This window comes from Akebia trifoliata, chromosome 3 (assembly GCF_017979445.1).
Source record: "Akebia trifoliata isolate Shusen 1 chromosome 3, ASM1797944v1, whole genome shotgun sequence".
Classification (NCBI taxonomy): domain Eukaryota; kingdom Viridiplantae; phylum Streptophyta; class Magnoliopsida; order Ranunculales; family Lardizabalaceae; genus Akebia; species Akebia trifoliata.
Window position 1 is genome coordinate 30,646,578 of NC_141377.1, and position 15,238 is coordinate 30,661,815.

Genomic DNA, 15,238 nt, shown 5'->3' on the forward strand with positions numbered 1-15,238 from the left:
GCATACTCAAATGCGAGTCCGAATAGAAAAATCGTAAAATCATCGATTATCGAGTTGGATCAGGCTAAAATAATGACTTTTTGGTAGAATAAGAATGTTTAAAATTCAATCATACCATTGGATTTATAACAAAAAATTATAGAAAATGAACTATTTATTTATCATTTTTGGAGCACAAAAAGTCGAATTATCGTCAAAAACTAAAATGACGTCAATTTTAAGGTTCTATTGGGCAAAAAATGTAAATTTTTGTTAGAGAATGAATTGATATAAATTGACTACACCATTAGATCTGGAATGAAAAATAAAAAAAATAAAGTATTCATTCGTCACTTTTGTAGTCCGGACGGTCAAGTTATTGTCAAATGAAACAATAGATAAAATACTGATTTCGTCCCAAAAATTTATATAAATAAAATTTTAAAATTTTTTCTCTATTTATCTTCCAAAAGTCATCCAAAAACCAGCCAACAATTAAAAAAAATTATTTTTTTCTCCGATTTCTACCTCAGATTCATCGCGATCGGGTCGCCGTTGACTTCTGATGCAGAAGGAGAAAACGTCTGCAACCTCGTTCTCTACAAAACTCACCCAAGTTCCTTTCGTTTTCTCGTCTTTTTCACCTCATATTATCAAAAATCAATCATATATATATATACGGGAATTTCGTAACTTCGACCTCAGATTTTATCTGTTTTGGGGTCAAACCATCATCCTTAACAGAAGAGATAAAGGACGACGACGTCGAGATCTTTGAAACTACCAGGTTAAACTCAAAAATCAACCGTCTCAAAGTTTGAACCACCTCGATTTTCATGCCAATTGCCTCGATTTTTCGCGCACGTGCTTCAATTCCATCGTCTAGAGATTGTAAGGAACTTTTAATTTCTATTACTAATCGTAGATTGTGAAAATTACATTTAAGATCAAATTCACGTCAGAACTTGCATGTTTAATATGTTTAACTGTATTTTATAACAAAATATACGTGGGTAGGATATCTCACTGGGTTATTTCTGTCAGTTGGGTCCTGTGCACCGTTCAGACCCTGTTTTGTTATAAGTTTTGTACTTTTTCAATGTTATTGATAAAAATGAATTTCATAGTTAGAAAAATGATTTAATATTCAATGAACTAATATTGAATTGATGAATATTAGAAAGTAGATATTTTTTTTGAGAGATTGAAAACTGTAAAAATCAAAAAAAGGAAAAAAAAGTATGAAACGGTAAAATGTTAGTCACACCCGAGGGGTAATGTCTGCATTTTACATTGTTGTGTTGTGTGTAGGTTGGTGAATAGATATCCAGGGATAATGTTATTGGTTGCATATTTATTTACTTTCTGTTATCGCGATGCGCAATTTACTTTTCCATTCTGTTATTTATTTTTGGCCGGGTAGCCACAGTTGCATGGTAGAAAATTGAATATCTATTACAACCTTGTATTATTAATTTCTCTTTTATTTTCAAATGATATATATATATATATATATATATATATATATATGTAACTATTTTGTGAGCTATTAAAGAGTCTGTGAATGCTGAAGGGATAGTGCATCATATCATCCGGAGTAGTATACTGTCATAAGATGTACAGTAGGGACTACCAAGTTTATACGTGGTATGAAGTGCGTATGAGAGTAGAGTTACAACTTGAATCTGGGTTTATTCATCTCTATCTTTACCAGTGAACTTATAATATAAATGTGGTTGTATGCGAATGGTTTGTATATTCGGGAATCACATGTACGCCTGATAAGCATAGACGAAGATGAATAGCTAGTGATCATTAATAATTTATAGTAGTCAAACGTTTTGACAAATCGAAAAAATACCCATTGCTTACGGTTACGTCAAACGGCTAGCCTAAGCTAGAAAAATGGTCCCACAAGTGTGATAAATAGCGACCAGCCACAAAATCAGGAACTAATACTTTATTATGAAACATCATGTCCTGACTGGGAGCAATCCAGTTATGAATCCCAACTCTCTAATTCCACTACTCCACCATTGTGTATTATGTATCTGTTGTCTCATTTTGATATATAAAATGAAATACATGTTTAATGTTTCCATTTGATCAATTAGATTTGTATAAAAAGAAAATCTTATAGTGGGTACTGCTGATGATTTAATATGAGTTTTAAAATGTTTAGTTGCTTATCCCTGGCTATATGTACTAGTTAATCGTAGTTTCTTCTGTAAAATTTTGTATATTTTAAAATAATTTAGTATGTTTATTTGTTCATGTTAGGAGAAGTTATTAGCAGAACTTGTTTGCTTCCCTACTGGGTAACCATTGTTACTCACATTTTCTTTCTCCATTTTTTAGTTTCAGATTCAAAGCTTGGCGAGACAAGTATAGAGCATAAGTGAGATCATCTGGTGGGTCAGATAGACAACTAGAGCCCGTCACTTGGTAAATATTGGAGTTATACCCCCTAGTGGTATCGATTTGTCAAAGAGTATTATAGATTTTATTCTAAGTAATAAGACTTTTGTTAGAGTGAGAAATTTTTGTATAATCCCATATATAAATTTCTTCTTCCGTACTCTAATCTATCGTATGTTATTAGATGTATATAAGCTTCTGCTAGTATTATATTTTTGTACGTATATATGCAGGATTTTATGTCGTTTATCAGGTGCAAGATGGACGCCTTAGAATGCTAACATAAACAGAGGAACCATGCCGAAATTTCGATGCGCCATCTTGTGCCTCGAGATCTGACATGGGTTTTGTGTTAGTGTTTGGTGGGGCGTCACAATCCCTAAATATCTAGGGAGGAAAAGTTACATACCAAATATGTGGTATGTTCAAGCCTTTATGGGACCATACACCTAGAAAAATGGACCCTATTAGGTTGGAACATCTAGCCTTATACACCTAGAACTTTTGGAAAATTGATTTTATGATTATAAACCAATTTTGAGGATTTACATATGAGTTTGACTAGCTTTACTAAGTTAGTAACAATTTCACCCTTATTAAACGTCCTTGGGATCACCTTGTGTCATCCAAGAACATTGTCCAATGCTTTAGGGTTGTAAAGAAGAAAATTATGTCAACTTTGAAAAAACCAATTAAAAAGAGAGTTATTTTTCATCGTTAAATTTTATTTTTAAGTTTGGTAGCCGTCGACTTCAAAAAAACATTGGATTTAGTTCAAAAGAAATTATTTTATGAATTTTATTTTTTTGGATTTAAATTTTTCGATGAAACTTAAGGGTTGTGGTGTTGGATTGCTGATGTGCATGTGGTAATCCATTTGAGCAAAATGACCCCTTGGTAAGGCTTAAAATCTTACTAAATTAGTAAGAAAAATATTTTTCTTTTGCATATATAACATACATTGAGAGCAATGAGGGATAAATAGATGCTTGGCATGATTAGGATTGATTGTTTTTTTTTTTTTTTTAAGGAAAAAAAAAACGAAAATAATATGATGAGATATGGCCAAAATTGTATGACACATTCCAAATCCGTAATCCAAGTTTAGAAGTGTAGGGGTGCACATGGTTCGGATTGGTTTGAATTTTGGCAAAATTGGAATCAAACCAAACATGACCAGTTCTACAAATTTGGAACTGAACCAATCTAATTATCTTATAAAACTGAATCAATCCAAATCAACCTTAGTTCGGATTGGATCTCGGTTCTTATACTTATCATTTTTAATAGTAAAATTAAAACAGTTAAAAGTTAAAACTAAGCAAAATAAATATTAAACAAAGCATCACGTATAACACATAACACATAACACACATAAACAAAGCATCAACATACTTGTTATTTCAACATAAACAAAGCATTACGCATAACACAAAAATAACAAGCCCTTAGTCCGATCTGACATCGGTCTACCTATGCACAAAAAATTATTAGAATTTATTTAAAAAAATAAAAATTCCATGGATATTTCAAGTGAGGGAGTGATCGATGGAGAAATTCTTATAATTCAAAGATCTGTAATTAATGAAAAGGGGGAAAAAAATAATTAGAGTTATATTCAAATATGAGTGTGACACAAAACACTCATAAAATGAAATAGAAAGGAAGTTGAAATTCATTAGGAGAAAATCATTCTTTTTTTAAAATCTATTGTTAAAGCATATAAAACTTAGTACAAAATATATATATTATAATAGATACTTCAGATTAATTTTATTCTCGGATTGGTTCGGTTATTATACCCTTAATTCGGAATCGAACTAAATCAATTGGATTTTTTTTTTACAATCTGCACTCGAACCAAGCCATGCTCAATCCGAACCAATCCAATCCAAAAGGCTTCGGATTGGTTCGGTTATCGAATTTACCCAATCCAGTGTGCACCCCTACAGAAGAGGGAGTTGATCTGAAAAGAGTGAACATATTTAGCTTTGGAGGACCAATTTTCATTGAATGAGGGGAATGAGGTATTTATAAAATAATTTAGTAATACCCCTGACAAAATTGGTGATATTAGGTTTAACCTTGAAAAATATAAAATTATGTTTACCCTTGACTGAAAGTCACCTTTTTATTGATAAATTAAACAATTAATCATAAATTTTTTATTTTATTTAAAATGCTCTTCAAAAACTTAAATTAGTAAGTCAAAATTGAATAAAATCAAAATTTCATAGTTAAAGCAATGTTGACTTTCAGTCGGGGGATAAATTTAGAGAATTGCTGTGGCATTAGTAAAAGTTGGTGTGACAATAGCAACTCTCTAAATCTAATCTCATTTTTTAGGGGTATACCGAATATCATCAATTTTCTAAGGAGTATTACTCAAATACTCATATTTATATTGATCATCCAGATCAATAACAATTAACTTTGAAACTCAAGTTTTAATTTAATATTTGATTAAATTATCCAATCAATCAAGCTTTCTGTTTCTACCAAGTTAGTTTTTCCCAAAAATAATGAAATTCTGCCTTCAAAAAACACATTGTAAGATAAAAAGATGCATGATTGTTAATTTCTTATATTTATATATTAAAAAATAAAAAATAAAAAATTTAATATAAATTATACATGCTTGGTTCCTGGTGGTCTAGAGATTAGACTAATAGAGGGATTGAAAATTGGGAAAATTACTTAAAGAATGTTGTTGGGGGGATTTTTTTCTAATTAATCCTTAAGTTTTATTACATCTCTTAAAAGTCTATTTAGTAAAACTTTTCTTTCTAATCAATTGTCAACTTCATTCCCCATATTAAATTTCATTCTCCATATTAATTTCTTATGATTGAAATGTCAAATATGTCCTAACCGTTTGAACTCATCTTTTTATTAAAAAAAAGAATTTTTAACATACTAACTGAATTTGACAATAAAAAGTGGTGAGTTCGACAATAATGAGGGATCATTAAGAAATAAAAAATTTACTAAATGGGCTATTCGGCCACCGCCCAAAATTTAGGGACCAGTTAGAAAAAAATCCTTCCATCAGGTTCTTTTAAGTAATTTTCTCTCGAAATTTTGAAATTTAATAGAAAGGGGGCATAAAGGGAACAGGGGAAAAAGAGCCTTGCCATTGAGGATACTTTCGTCATTATCCACTCTTTGTACATTTCCTTTAAATTGGCTTCTCTTACCACTCCACTCCCACTTCCTTCTCTCCTTTGTCTCACTTCTGAGTTCTGATAGCCAAATAACAGAGTAAGAAAGCCTGTTGAAGGCCTAAAACGTAGTTTAATTTATCCCATATAAATAATCAGATTTAGATTGAATCAATTGCAGTAAAATTCTTTTTTTTATTTTTATTTTGCAGAGAGATGCTATTTTGGATATAATTTACGGTACAGAAGAGGAACATAGAGAGCAGAAATGGGGTTCTGTTGTAACAACCCAACTTACCCTCACAATACTCATCTTTTGGCTACCGATTTTTCCAGACCCTTTAAGATTCCCAAGCTTCCTTCTCTGGTAAGTCTCTCTCTCTCTCTCTCTCTCTCTCTCTCTCTCTCTCTAATCTAATTGTGTATTTAATCTTTGCTGGCCTTTTTTTTTCCCATTATTCTTCTTAAATTCCAAAACGGTATGAATTTCTTTTTAAGAGAATTTGTAGTGTCTAGTAGAAGAAAACCATTAGTTAGTTTGAGAAAACATTAGTTTGTAAAACCAGCACAGTGACTCAGATGGGTTTACCACCGAGTCATAAATTTATAATCTTGTTTTTATAAAACGAAATTATATTTTTATTTTGGAAAAAGAAAAGGGTTTTCTCCACAGACAGAGGAGAGAAGGAATCTACATTGGCAGTTGGAAGTTGATATGTCTTTCACCTTGTGGGAAGCTTTTTCACAACAAGATATCTGTTTAGAAACAAGAGCATTAACATATACACACACAAATTTAGAGCAAACGCTTTAACAGATACAAACACACACACACACAAATACTTGAGCAAGGAATGTTGGGCAGTTATAAGTTTTTAATTCATGATGTTGAGATAAACGTAAATCACTTGACATTATGAACATTTAGACTTGGAAATCTTAGCCCATTTCTTAAATTCTTAACAATCCTTCGACAATGATTAGCTTTCCAAGACCCTTACCCATAAGTAGCATTCTAGGACTTTAGACTATTATGCTTGAGTAAATCGGCTATTTTTCAAACCATCTATCTCAGGTTTCCGGCTTGTCTAACCAATTTCCTGTCTGCTTGATGCTCATCTCCTTATCTAACTAACATTAAACTACCAAGACACTAACGTCAATGGATACCACTCTTGAATCTTTTTATGTGGTTGATGGTTTGCTTATCATATTCATGAAATGCTTGTGACACACAACACCAGTGAAAAGCAGTATGTTTAAAGCTCAATCATGGTAAGATGAAGGTTGGAAATGAACATGGATAGAGATATTAAAAAGGAGATTAAATACATGTTTCTTGACATAAGATATAGCTCTAGATTGTTCTGAATAGAGAAGAAGGATTCATAAACTCATAAAGTTAATTTTACTATTTGGAATAAGATATAGCTCTAGATGGTTCCAAATAAGTTTATCTTACAAAAAATACCATATGGTAAGTTGGAAGAAAATAAGGCAAGCAAGGGTTGGGTTTTAGAAACTTCGTAGCAATGAACTTGGAGCTTTTAGCAAAGTGGCTTTGGAGATTTGGGGAGGAAGATGATAGCCTTTGGAGGACTATAGTCACACGAATATTTAGGGTCCAAGAATTTGGGTGGGAGATTGGGGAGGCAAAATGGGCTTATGGTTCTGGTGTGTGGAAGGGCATTCTCAGGAAACTTCCTCTCTTTCGCAGAAAGGTTAAGTACAAAGTGGGGAGGGGAAATAGGATTCACTTTTTGGAAGATAGATGGTGTGGGTGTTTACCTCTTAAGGAACTATTCTCTGACCTTTACGCTATGTCTATTAAAAAGGGTAAACCAATTGATTCCTTTCTAGTCAGAGAAAGTTGGGAGAGGATTTGGGATCCAAGCTTCCATCAAAACTTTAATGATTAGGAATTGGCAAATGTGGGGTGACTTCTAGAATTGATCGAGGCTTCTTCAGTAGATGTAGAGATAAAGGACCACATGCTTTGGGTGGCTAATAAGGGATGACGTCTTTTCTGTCCGTTCAATGTATGTGGCAGGCCTTCTGACAAGGAATGTTTCTTTCCCGGCTTCATTTATTTGGGGAGCTAAAGTGACTTAGAGAGTTTCGGTGTTTGTGTGGCAAGCTTCCCTGGGGAGATTAACAACCTTAGACCAATTGATTAGAAGAGGCTTCCGGTTTCCAAATTGTTATCAATGTGTATGTGGAATATATAGGCCATAAATCACGTTATTGGAAATAATCTAGTTGTTATTTTAGCTCTAGTTGTTCTTTAGATATAACTTTTATTTATTTCTTATATGTAAGAGCATTTTTGTCTTTTGACTATTTTATTAATATAAATTCTTGCCAAGCTCTCACAAAGAGACTTGACAATTATTCTTCTCAAATTCTTCTTGGCATCAGAGCCAAGAAATTTTGTCCTCTCTCCTTGGTTCCCCTCATTCTTCTTCCTTGCTTTCTTCTCCTCTTTATTCACTAAATCCTAACCTCAAGCAGCTTCATTAGACCTTCTCCCCTTTGGGGGTCTTTTATTTCTTTTTTTTTTTTATTCCTTTTATTGCATTTTGCTATAAGGATTTAATCACATGCTGTTATAATTTTTCTGCGTTGTGTTACTACCCTACGTTAGGGTTTGTTCATCCAATTAGGCTGTTTTTGCGCCCTGCGACAGCAACAATTGGATAGATTTCTGCCCTGTGACAACAATAGAAGTGATGTTGGGAAGACTTGTGGCCTGCGATAGCCCCTATTGACAAATCTCTGACCTATGACTGGAATTGGTAGTGTTGTTGGGAGGTAGTCTGCCTTGTGACAGTCCCCATTAACAGTTTTTTTGCTCCACGACAGTAGTAGTTGCTTTTTAGGTGTGTGCGAGGCTGGTGTTTGGTGCTGTCGACAACAACTAGGTGACTTTTCTTACTCCTGTGACAGCAACAGTGCCTGTGTAGAGCTTTTCTTGTGACCTGTGACAATGTTTGGGGCTGTGTTAACCTTGCGACAACACCCGTTATCAATTTTTTGCCCTACGACAGCAACAGTGGCTGTTTAGGTGTGTGCGATAGCAACTGGGCTGGTGTTTGGTGCTGCTGACAGCAATTAGGTGACTTTTTGGGACTGTGTTAACCTTGTGACAGCAGTTGGGTGGGTCTTTGGTGGTATACAACAACAACAAAGGTGCTGCCATTGATTTTTTTCCTTGTTGCTGCCCCTCGATAGTACTCTACGGGAGATCTCCCTTCAATCAAAAGTTTTGTTATTCATAGTGTGTAATGACAACAACTCACGAGACCAAAGATTCCAATACAACTCTTAGTGCAAATTCATCAGTCCAGCATATAACCAATGCTCTATTAGATGGTCGGAATTTCCAGTCTTGATCTCGGTCTGTGCAACTTTATTTGGGTAATAGAGGTGAATCTGGATGGCTTTTGGGCATCGTTATTAAACCACCCCTCACTAATCCCAAGTTGAAACAATGGGAGATCGATAATTGCACTATTCTTAGATGGCTATTTAATTCAGTGGAGCACGGATCTATACCATGTTTATGCATTATGAAATTATTCCATCTTTGTGGTCAACTCTCACTCAAACATATTCTCACGCTAGGAATGACTTGAGGATTTATGAGCTTTATCGAGACATTGTCCAGGCTATCTAAGGAACATAGAACGTAACAGATTATTTTGGATTTCTTCAGTTCTGTTGGGAGGAGCTCTCTCATTATGAGTCTATGACTGAGTTATTTGCAGAAGCAATCAGGTTTGTGGTTAAGAGGATTGCTCAATAATAAACATACCAGTTTCTCATGGGTTTACGCCTTGAGTTTGAGGCACGTCGAACCCAGATCTTTAATACCACTCCTTTAACTCATTTATTTGGGATATTTGCGCTATTGACAGTGATAAGTGTTGTCGTCGTATTCTTCCTTCTCAGACTCAGGTCCTTGACATTTTTTCGGCTCCAGCTACAGATCAGATGGCTCTAGTAGCCAACTCGAGTTTCTCCAACTCTCGTATCTCGGGGTTTAGGAATCGTGGTCATGGCAGTTGTGGTCGTGGTAAAGGGAGTTGTCTTACTTGCAGTCATTGTGGGAAGGATGGTTATAAGAAGGTCTGCTGCTTTCAACTCTATCCCCATCTATTGCAATCTCCTGCCACTCCATCTTTGGGACAGTCTGCTCATCGTGCCGTTATAGTGGAGTCATCATTCATTCCTTTTATTGATCATCCTTCTTCACATGACATTATTGATTTGCAACAGCTACATACTTAGATTGCCACTATTGTTCGGGATCAGATTCATGCTCACACTCACTCATCTTCGGTTGTGGCCTCAGTTATTACGCCTCCAAGTACATCTTCTACTTTCCATGTCATTTAGTCTGACTTTACTCCTCTGACATGGGTTATTGATTCTAGTGCCTCCGATCACATGACCGGTTAGTCTAGTCATTTTACTTCTACTTTTTCCATTACCCATAGGGAGGTTCGTCTTACTGATGGATCTTTTACATCTATCCACAACAAGGGTATCATCCCTTTTTCCTCTGAGATTTTTTTAGATTTGGTGCTTCATGCCCCTCACCTATCTTTTAATCTTTTGTCTATGAGTATATTTACTAAATCTCAAAATAGGTCAGTTATTTTTTTTCCTACTCACTGTATTTTTCAGGACCTGATTTCGAGGAAGATTTTTGGCAAGGGGTATGAGAGGGATGGGCTGTACTTGTTTGGATCTCAATCTACTACTGTTTCGATTTTTGGGCTTCCGTCCTCTGGGAGCCACATGTTTTCTTTACAAACTCTAGATTTATGGCATGCTCGCTTAGCATATGCCGATTTTCAACACTTATGTTATTTATTTCCTACTTTAAAAACTACTTGTAATGGACACAAATTTCATTGCTTTGTGTGTGAACTTTCTAAACAGACACGTACTTCTTATATTCCTCGTATGCATCAATTTAATGCAATATTTGATTTAGTTCATTCTGATGTGTGGGGGCCTTCCCTTGTTACTAGTTTTAATGGTCACGGATATTATGTTACATTTATAAATGACTATTCTTGTTATAATTGGGTTTATCTGATGCGTTCTCATTCTGAGGTGCTCCCTATTTTTGTTAACTTTCTTAAAATGATTCATACTCAGTACAATATCACTATTAAATCTCTTAGGTCTGATAATTTGATAGGATTCACTCTTATCTTCATGAGCATGGTATGCTTTACCAGTTGACTTGTCCTTATACTCCTGAGCAGAACGGGGTGGCAGAATGTAAGAATCGCCACCTCATGAACATTGTCCGCTGTCTTCTTCGAGGAATGCATGTTCCAAAGGCATATTGGAATATGACAGTCTTCACTACGGTTTTTTTTCTTAATCGTATTCCGAGTTGCACCTTAGTGGAACATGTGTCTCTTCATGTCTTTCAACCTGATAGCATTCTCTTCCCTATTACACATCGAGTCTTTGGGTACATGTGCTTTGTTGAGGATTGGATTCCCAATCGCACAAAATTGAATGACAAAGCCATTCGATGCGTTTTCTTAGGTTACTCCTCTATGTCAAAGGGGTATCGATGTTATGATCTAGTTTCTCACCGTGCCATACACTTTTTTGATATTACTTTCTTTAAATATATTTCATACTTTCATACCACATCTACTTTGTATGACTCTCCTACTTTGTATGATCCGTCTGCTATAGTGTTGTTGTCTTCAGTTTTTTCTCCATCTTCGCCGATGCTTAAGGTCTATACTTGTTTCCCTCGTGCCTCTACACCCTTGCCAGCCTCCTAATTGGATTCATGTATATCATCTCTTACCTTCACACATATACTTGTTTTTATCTCTTCAATTTTCAATTCTCACTTACCTATTACCTTTTGCAAAAGTAAGCGGTGGTGTGTTACTTATCATCTTATTGTCCAGTTTGTTTCTTATCAGGGATTTTCTTCTTTTTATCAAGCCTACCTTGCAACTACTGATTTTATTCGAGTTCCTCCATTTGTATCAGAAGCTTTGCGAGACCCTCAGTGGACTAAAGGTATGACTGCTGAGATAGATGCTTTGTAGAAAAATAATACTTGAGAGCTCGTTACTCTCCCATCTGGGGAGCAAACTGTTGGTTGTAAATGGGTCTTCACTATGAAATATCTTGTAAATGACACTGTTGATCGGTATAAGGCATGCCTAGTTGTTAAGGGGTTTATATAGACTCTAGGAAAAGATTTTGGTGTCACGTTTGCTCCTGTCGTCAAACTCTCCACTGTTTGACTTCTTATCTTTTTAGCTGCGTGTAACTCCTAGCAACTTCACCAACTTGATATGAACAACGCCTTTTTGAATAGTGATTTGACTGAGGTTATTTATATGAACCCTCCTCCTGGGTTTCGTCTTTAGGGGGAGTATTCTAAGAAGGTATGTCGCTTTCTTAAATCTCTATATGGCATGAAGCAGTCATCGCAAGCTTAGTTTTAGTAATTTTTTGAGGTTATTTTATCTATGGAGTTTTCTAGATGCCACTTAGATCATACTTGTTTTGTTTGTCGAAGAGTAGATGGTCATTGCACCATTGTCTTGATTTATGTGAATGATATTATTGTGACTAGAGATGATGCATAGTAGATTGACATAATTAAGGTGTTATTGGGTCATGTTTTTGAGGTTAAGAACTTGAGTGTACTCAAGTACTTTTTGGAGATAGAAGTGGCTCGCTCTCGTCGTGGTATTTTGCTATCTTAGCGTGTAAATACACATTGGATCTTCTTCAGGATATTGGGATGCTTGGTTGTCGTCCTGCTTCTTCTCCTGTGGATCAGAATCATCGTCTTTATGCTGACTCTGATGATTTTTATCGGATCCTTCTTCTTATCAGAGACTTATAGGTCGTCTGATTTATCTGACTAATATTAGACCGGATTTGTTTTTTGAGGTTAGTGTGGTCCAGTCGGTTCATGCATACTCCACGTACTTTTCATCTTGATGCCGTTTATTGTATTTTTCGTTACTTGAAGTCGTGTCCTGGTCTTGGGCTTTTCTACTCTTCTACTGCTCAATCACATTTGTCTTATTTTATAGATACTGATTATGCTAGTTCTCTCACAGATATGAGATCTACCTCTGGTTTATGTACTTTTTATGGTGATGACCTTATCTTGTGAAAAAGTAAGAAATAAAATGTGGTTTCTCGTTCTTTTGTTGAAGCTGAGTATCGTGCTATGATCCTTGACACATGTGAGCTAATTTGGCTTTAATATTTGTTGACAGAGATGGGATTTCTTATTTCTGGTTCTTCTACTTTGTTCTGTGACAACAATTTTGCTATAATACTTGCTTCTGACTCAGTTCTTCACGAAAGAACTAAGCATATTGAGGTTTATATTCACTTTCTCAAGGAGAAAGAAAGTTCGATCTGGTGGTCTTCAGATAGTCTTCGTACCTTTTTAAGATCAGTTTGCCAACATCCTTACGCAATTTGTTGGTCTCTCTATCACTAATTCTCACCTTGTCAATGTGGGTTTAGTTGATATATTTGCCCCAGCTTGAGAGGGAGTATTGGAAATAACCTAGTTATTTAGATATAACTTTTATTTATTTCTTATATGTGGGCATTTTTGTCTTTTGACTATTTTATTAATATAAATTCTTGCCAAGCTCTCACAAAAAGATTTAATAATTATTCTTCCTTATTGCATTGTGCTTTTGCCCGTCTTGTTTGGCACCACTTCCTTAGCCTTTTCGGTTTGGTTGGTTGCTTCCTTGAGACGATTAAAGAGCTTTTTGGTTCATGGCTGAGTTGGGGCTCATCTTTTAGAGCTTCAAAACACATTTTGTGGAGTTTGCTACCTTTCGCCGTCTCTTGGGGACCTTTGAAAAGAGTGGAATAGATGCACTTTCGAGAATATGACAATTATCTTGAGGATTTTATTCTCTCTAGTTTGGGGATGTTGGTTTTTGGGGGCAAAGCTTTTAAGGAATTTAAGGGAACCTTCTTTGAGGACTTTCCTCTAAAATGGGATAATATTTGCAACTTGGAAGCGTTTTTTTTTCTTTTCTTCCCTCTTTTGATAAGTTTGTACTTTGGCTTAGGGTCACCTCAACCCAGTTTTCTTTCTTTTTCTAATAAAATTTCAACTTACCAAAAATAAGGTGTAGATGGTGGTGATGATGATTTCCAGAATTTAGGGCCTCCCAATTAGCTATATAATTTGCAAAACTGATTCCATTGTATATTCTACAAGGATAACTGACCAAGGAAAAAATTGACGTTCAAATCTCACCAACATTCTTATCTCTGGAAATACACATGTTTCTTTCATTGGAAGTGCTTCAACATAATGCAAAGGGATGCATCCTTGAACACTTTGCTCCAGTAGAAGATTAGCCCCAAGGTTTCCAAAATGACATCATGCATGGAAAACTCACCCCCTTCGAATACCCTTCCCCTCCTTTCAAACAACCTAAACAACAACGAATGGAATCAAGAACAACAAGATTTTTTTCTTGATGATGCTTTCACTAAGGTGCCTTTAACTCTAAAAAAATATCTAAAATGGAGTGTAGAAAACACCAAAAGTTTAAATAAAGATAGGAAATGAGGGTTCTAAAAGGGCAAGAGAAAAGTCAAAGTGAAGTTGGATTGAGCTAGAAAAGATTTTATGGTACATTTGTTGACAGATGATATGGTTTTGTCTCTAGATAAAGTTGAATGTCTATCATGTTCATGTTGCAGGCCTGAAATAGTTGGGATATGGCATTGGAGTTCCAAGTTGAATTTGGGCGTGATAACATGGATGGGGTGCTGTTAATGTCACCCACAAGGAAGAAGAGATGAGGATTATGTTGCTCATACAATGAAAGCCTAAGGACTAGGACTTAAAAATGGGTCAGACACGTGCCAGATCTGAGCATAATCATATTTAGATCCAATTTTTTTAAATATGGATTTGAATCTGTCTTGGATCCTACTAAATAAAATCATGTCTGAATCATTTTGCTTTCACTTAATCTGGATCCTACGCAATCAAATTGCTTGGTTTGGGTCTGGTCTAGTTGGATAATTCCAGACTGTTCAACATTTATCTATTTTTTTTTTGTCGCTATATTTCTTGCTAATAGAAGAATTTGAGAATAAAACGTGTCCAGTCTCTTTGTGAGAGCTTAGCAGGAATTTATATTAATTACAAAGGTCAAATTACAGAAAGGTCTTTATAAATAAGAATTAAATAAAAGACTAGAAAATAACTATATCAACAAACTAAATTATTTCCAATACTCCCTCTCAAGCTGGGGAGAATATATCAACTAAACCCAGCTTGACAAGATGAGAATTAGTGATAGACGGACCAACAGACTTCGTTAGCATATCGGCAAGCTGATCTGAAGAAGGAACGAAGACTGTCTGAAGGTCACTAGATCGAACTTTCTCCCTGAGAAAGTGAATATCAATCTCAATGTGCTTAGTTCTTTCATGAAGAACAAAGTCAGAAGCAAGCATAATAGCAGACTTGTTGTCACATAGTAGAGTAGAGGGACCAGAAACAAGAAAGCCCAACTTTGTCAGCAAAGACCGAAGCCAAGTTATTTCACATGTACCAAGGGCCATAACACGATATTCAGCTTCAGCAGAAGAACGAGATACTACATTCTGTTTCTTAC

General features: G+C 35.2%; 1 protein-coding gene across 1 annotated transcript in view; it reads left to right on the forward strand.

Moving 5' to 3' along the window:
* The first annotated feature begins 5,525 nt into the window (after window positions 1-5,525).
* Window positions 5,526-15,238, forward strand: part of FSD3 (Fe superoxide dismutase 3) — a 41,503-nt gene continuing 31,790 nt past the window's right edge. The window contains 2 exon segments of the mRNA XM_086434298.1: window positions 5,526-5,658; window positions 5,771-5,925. Of these exon segments, the coding sequence (XP_086290424.1) occupies window positions 5,827-5,925 (99 nt within the window). The 5' untranslated portion in view covers window positions 5,526-5,658; window positions 5,771-5,826.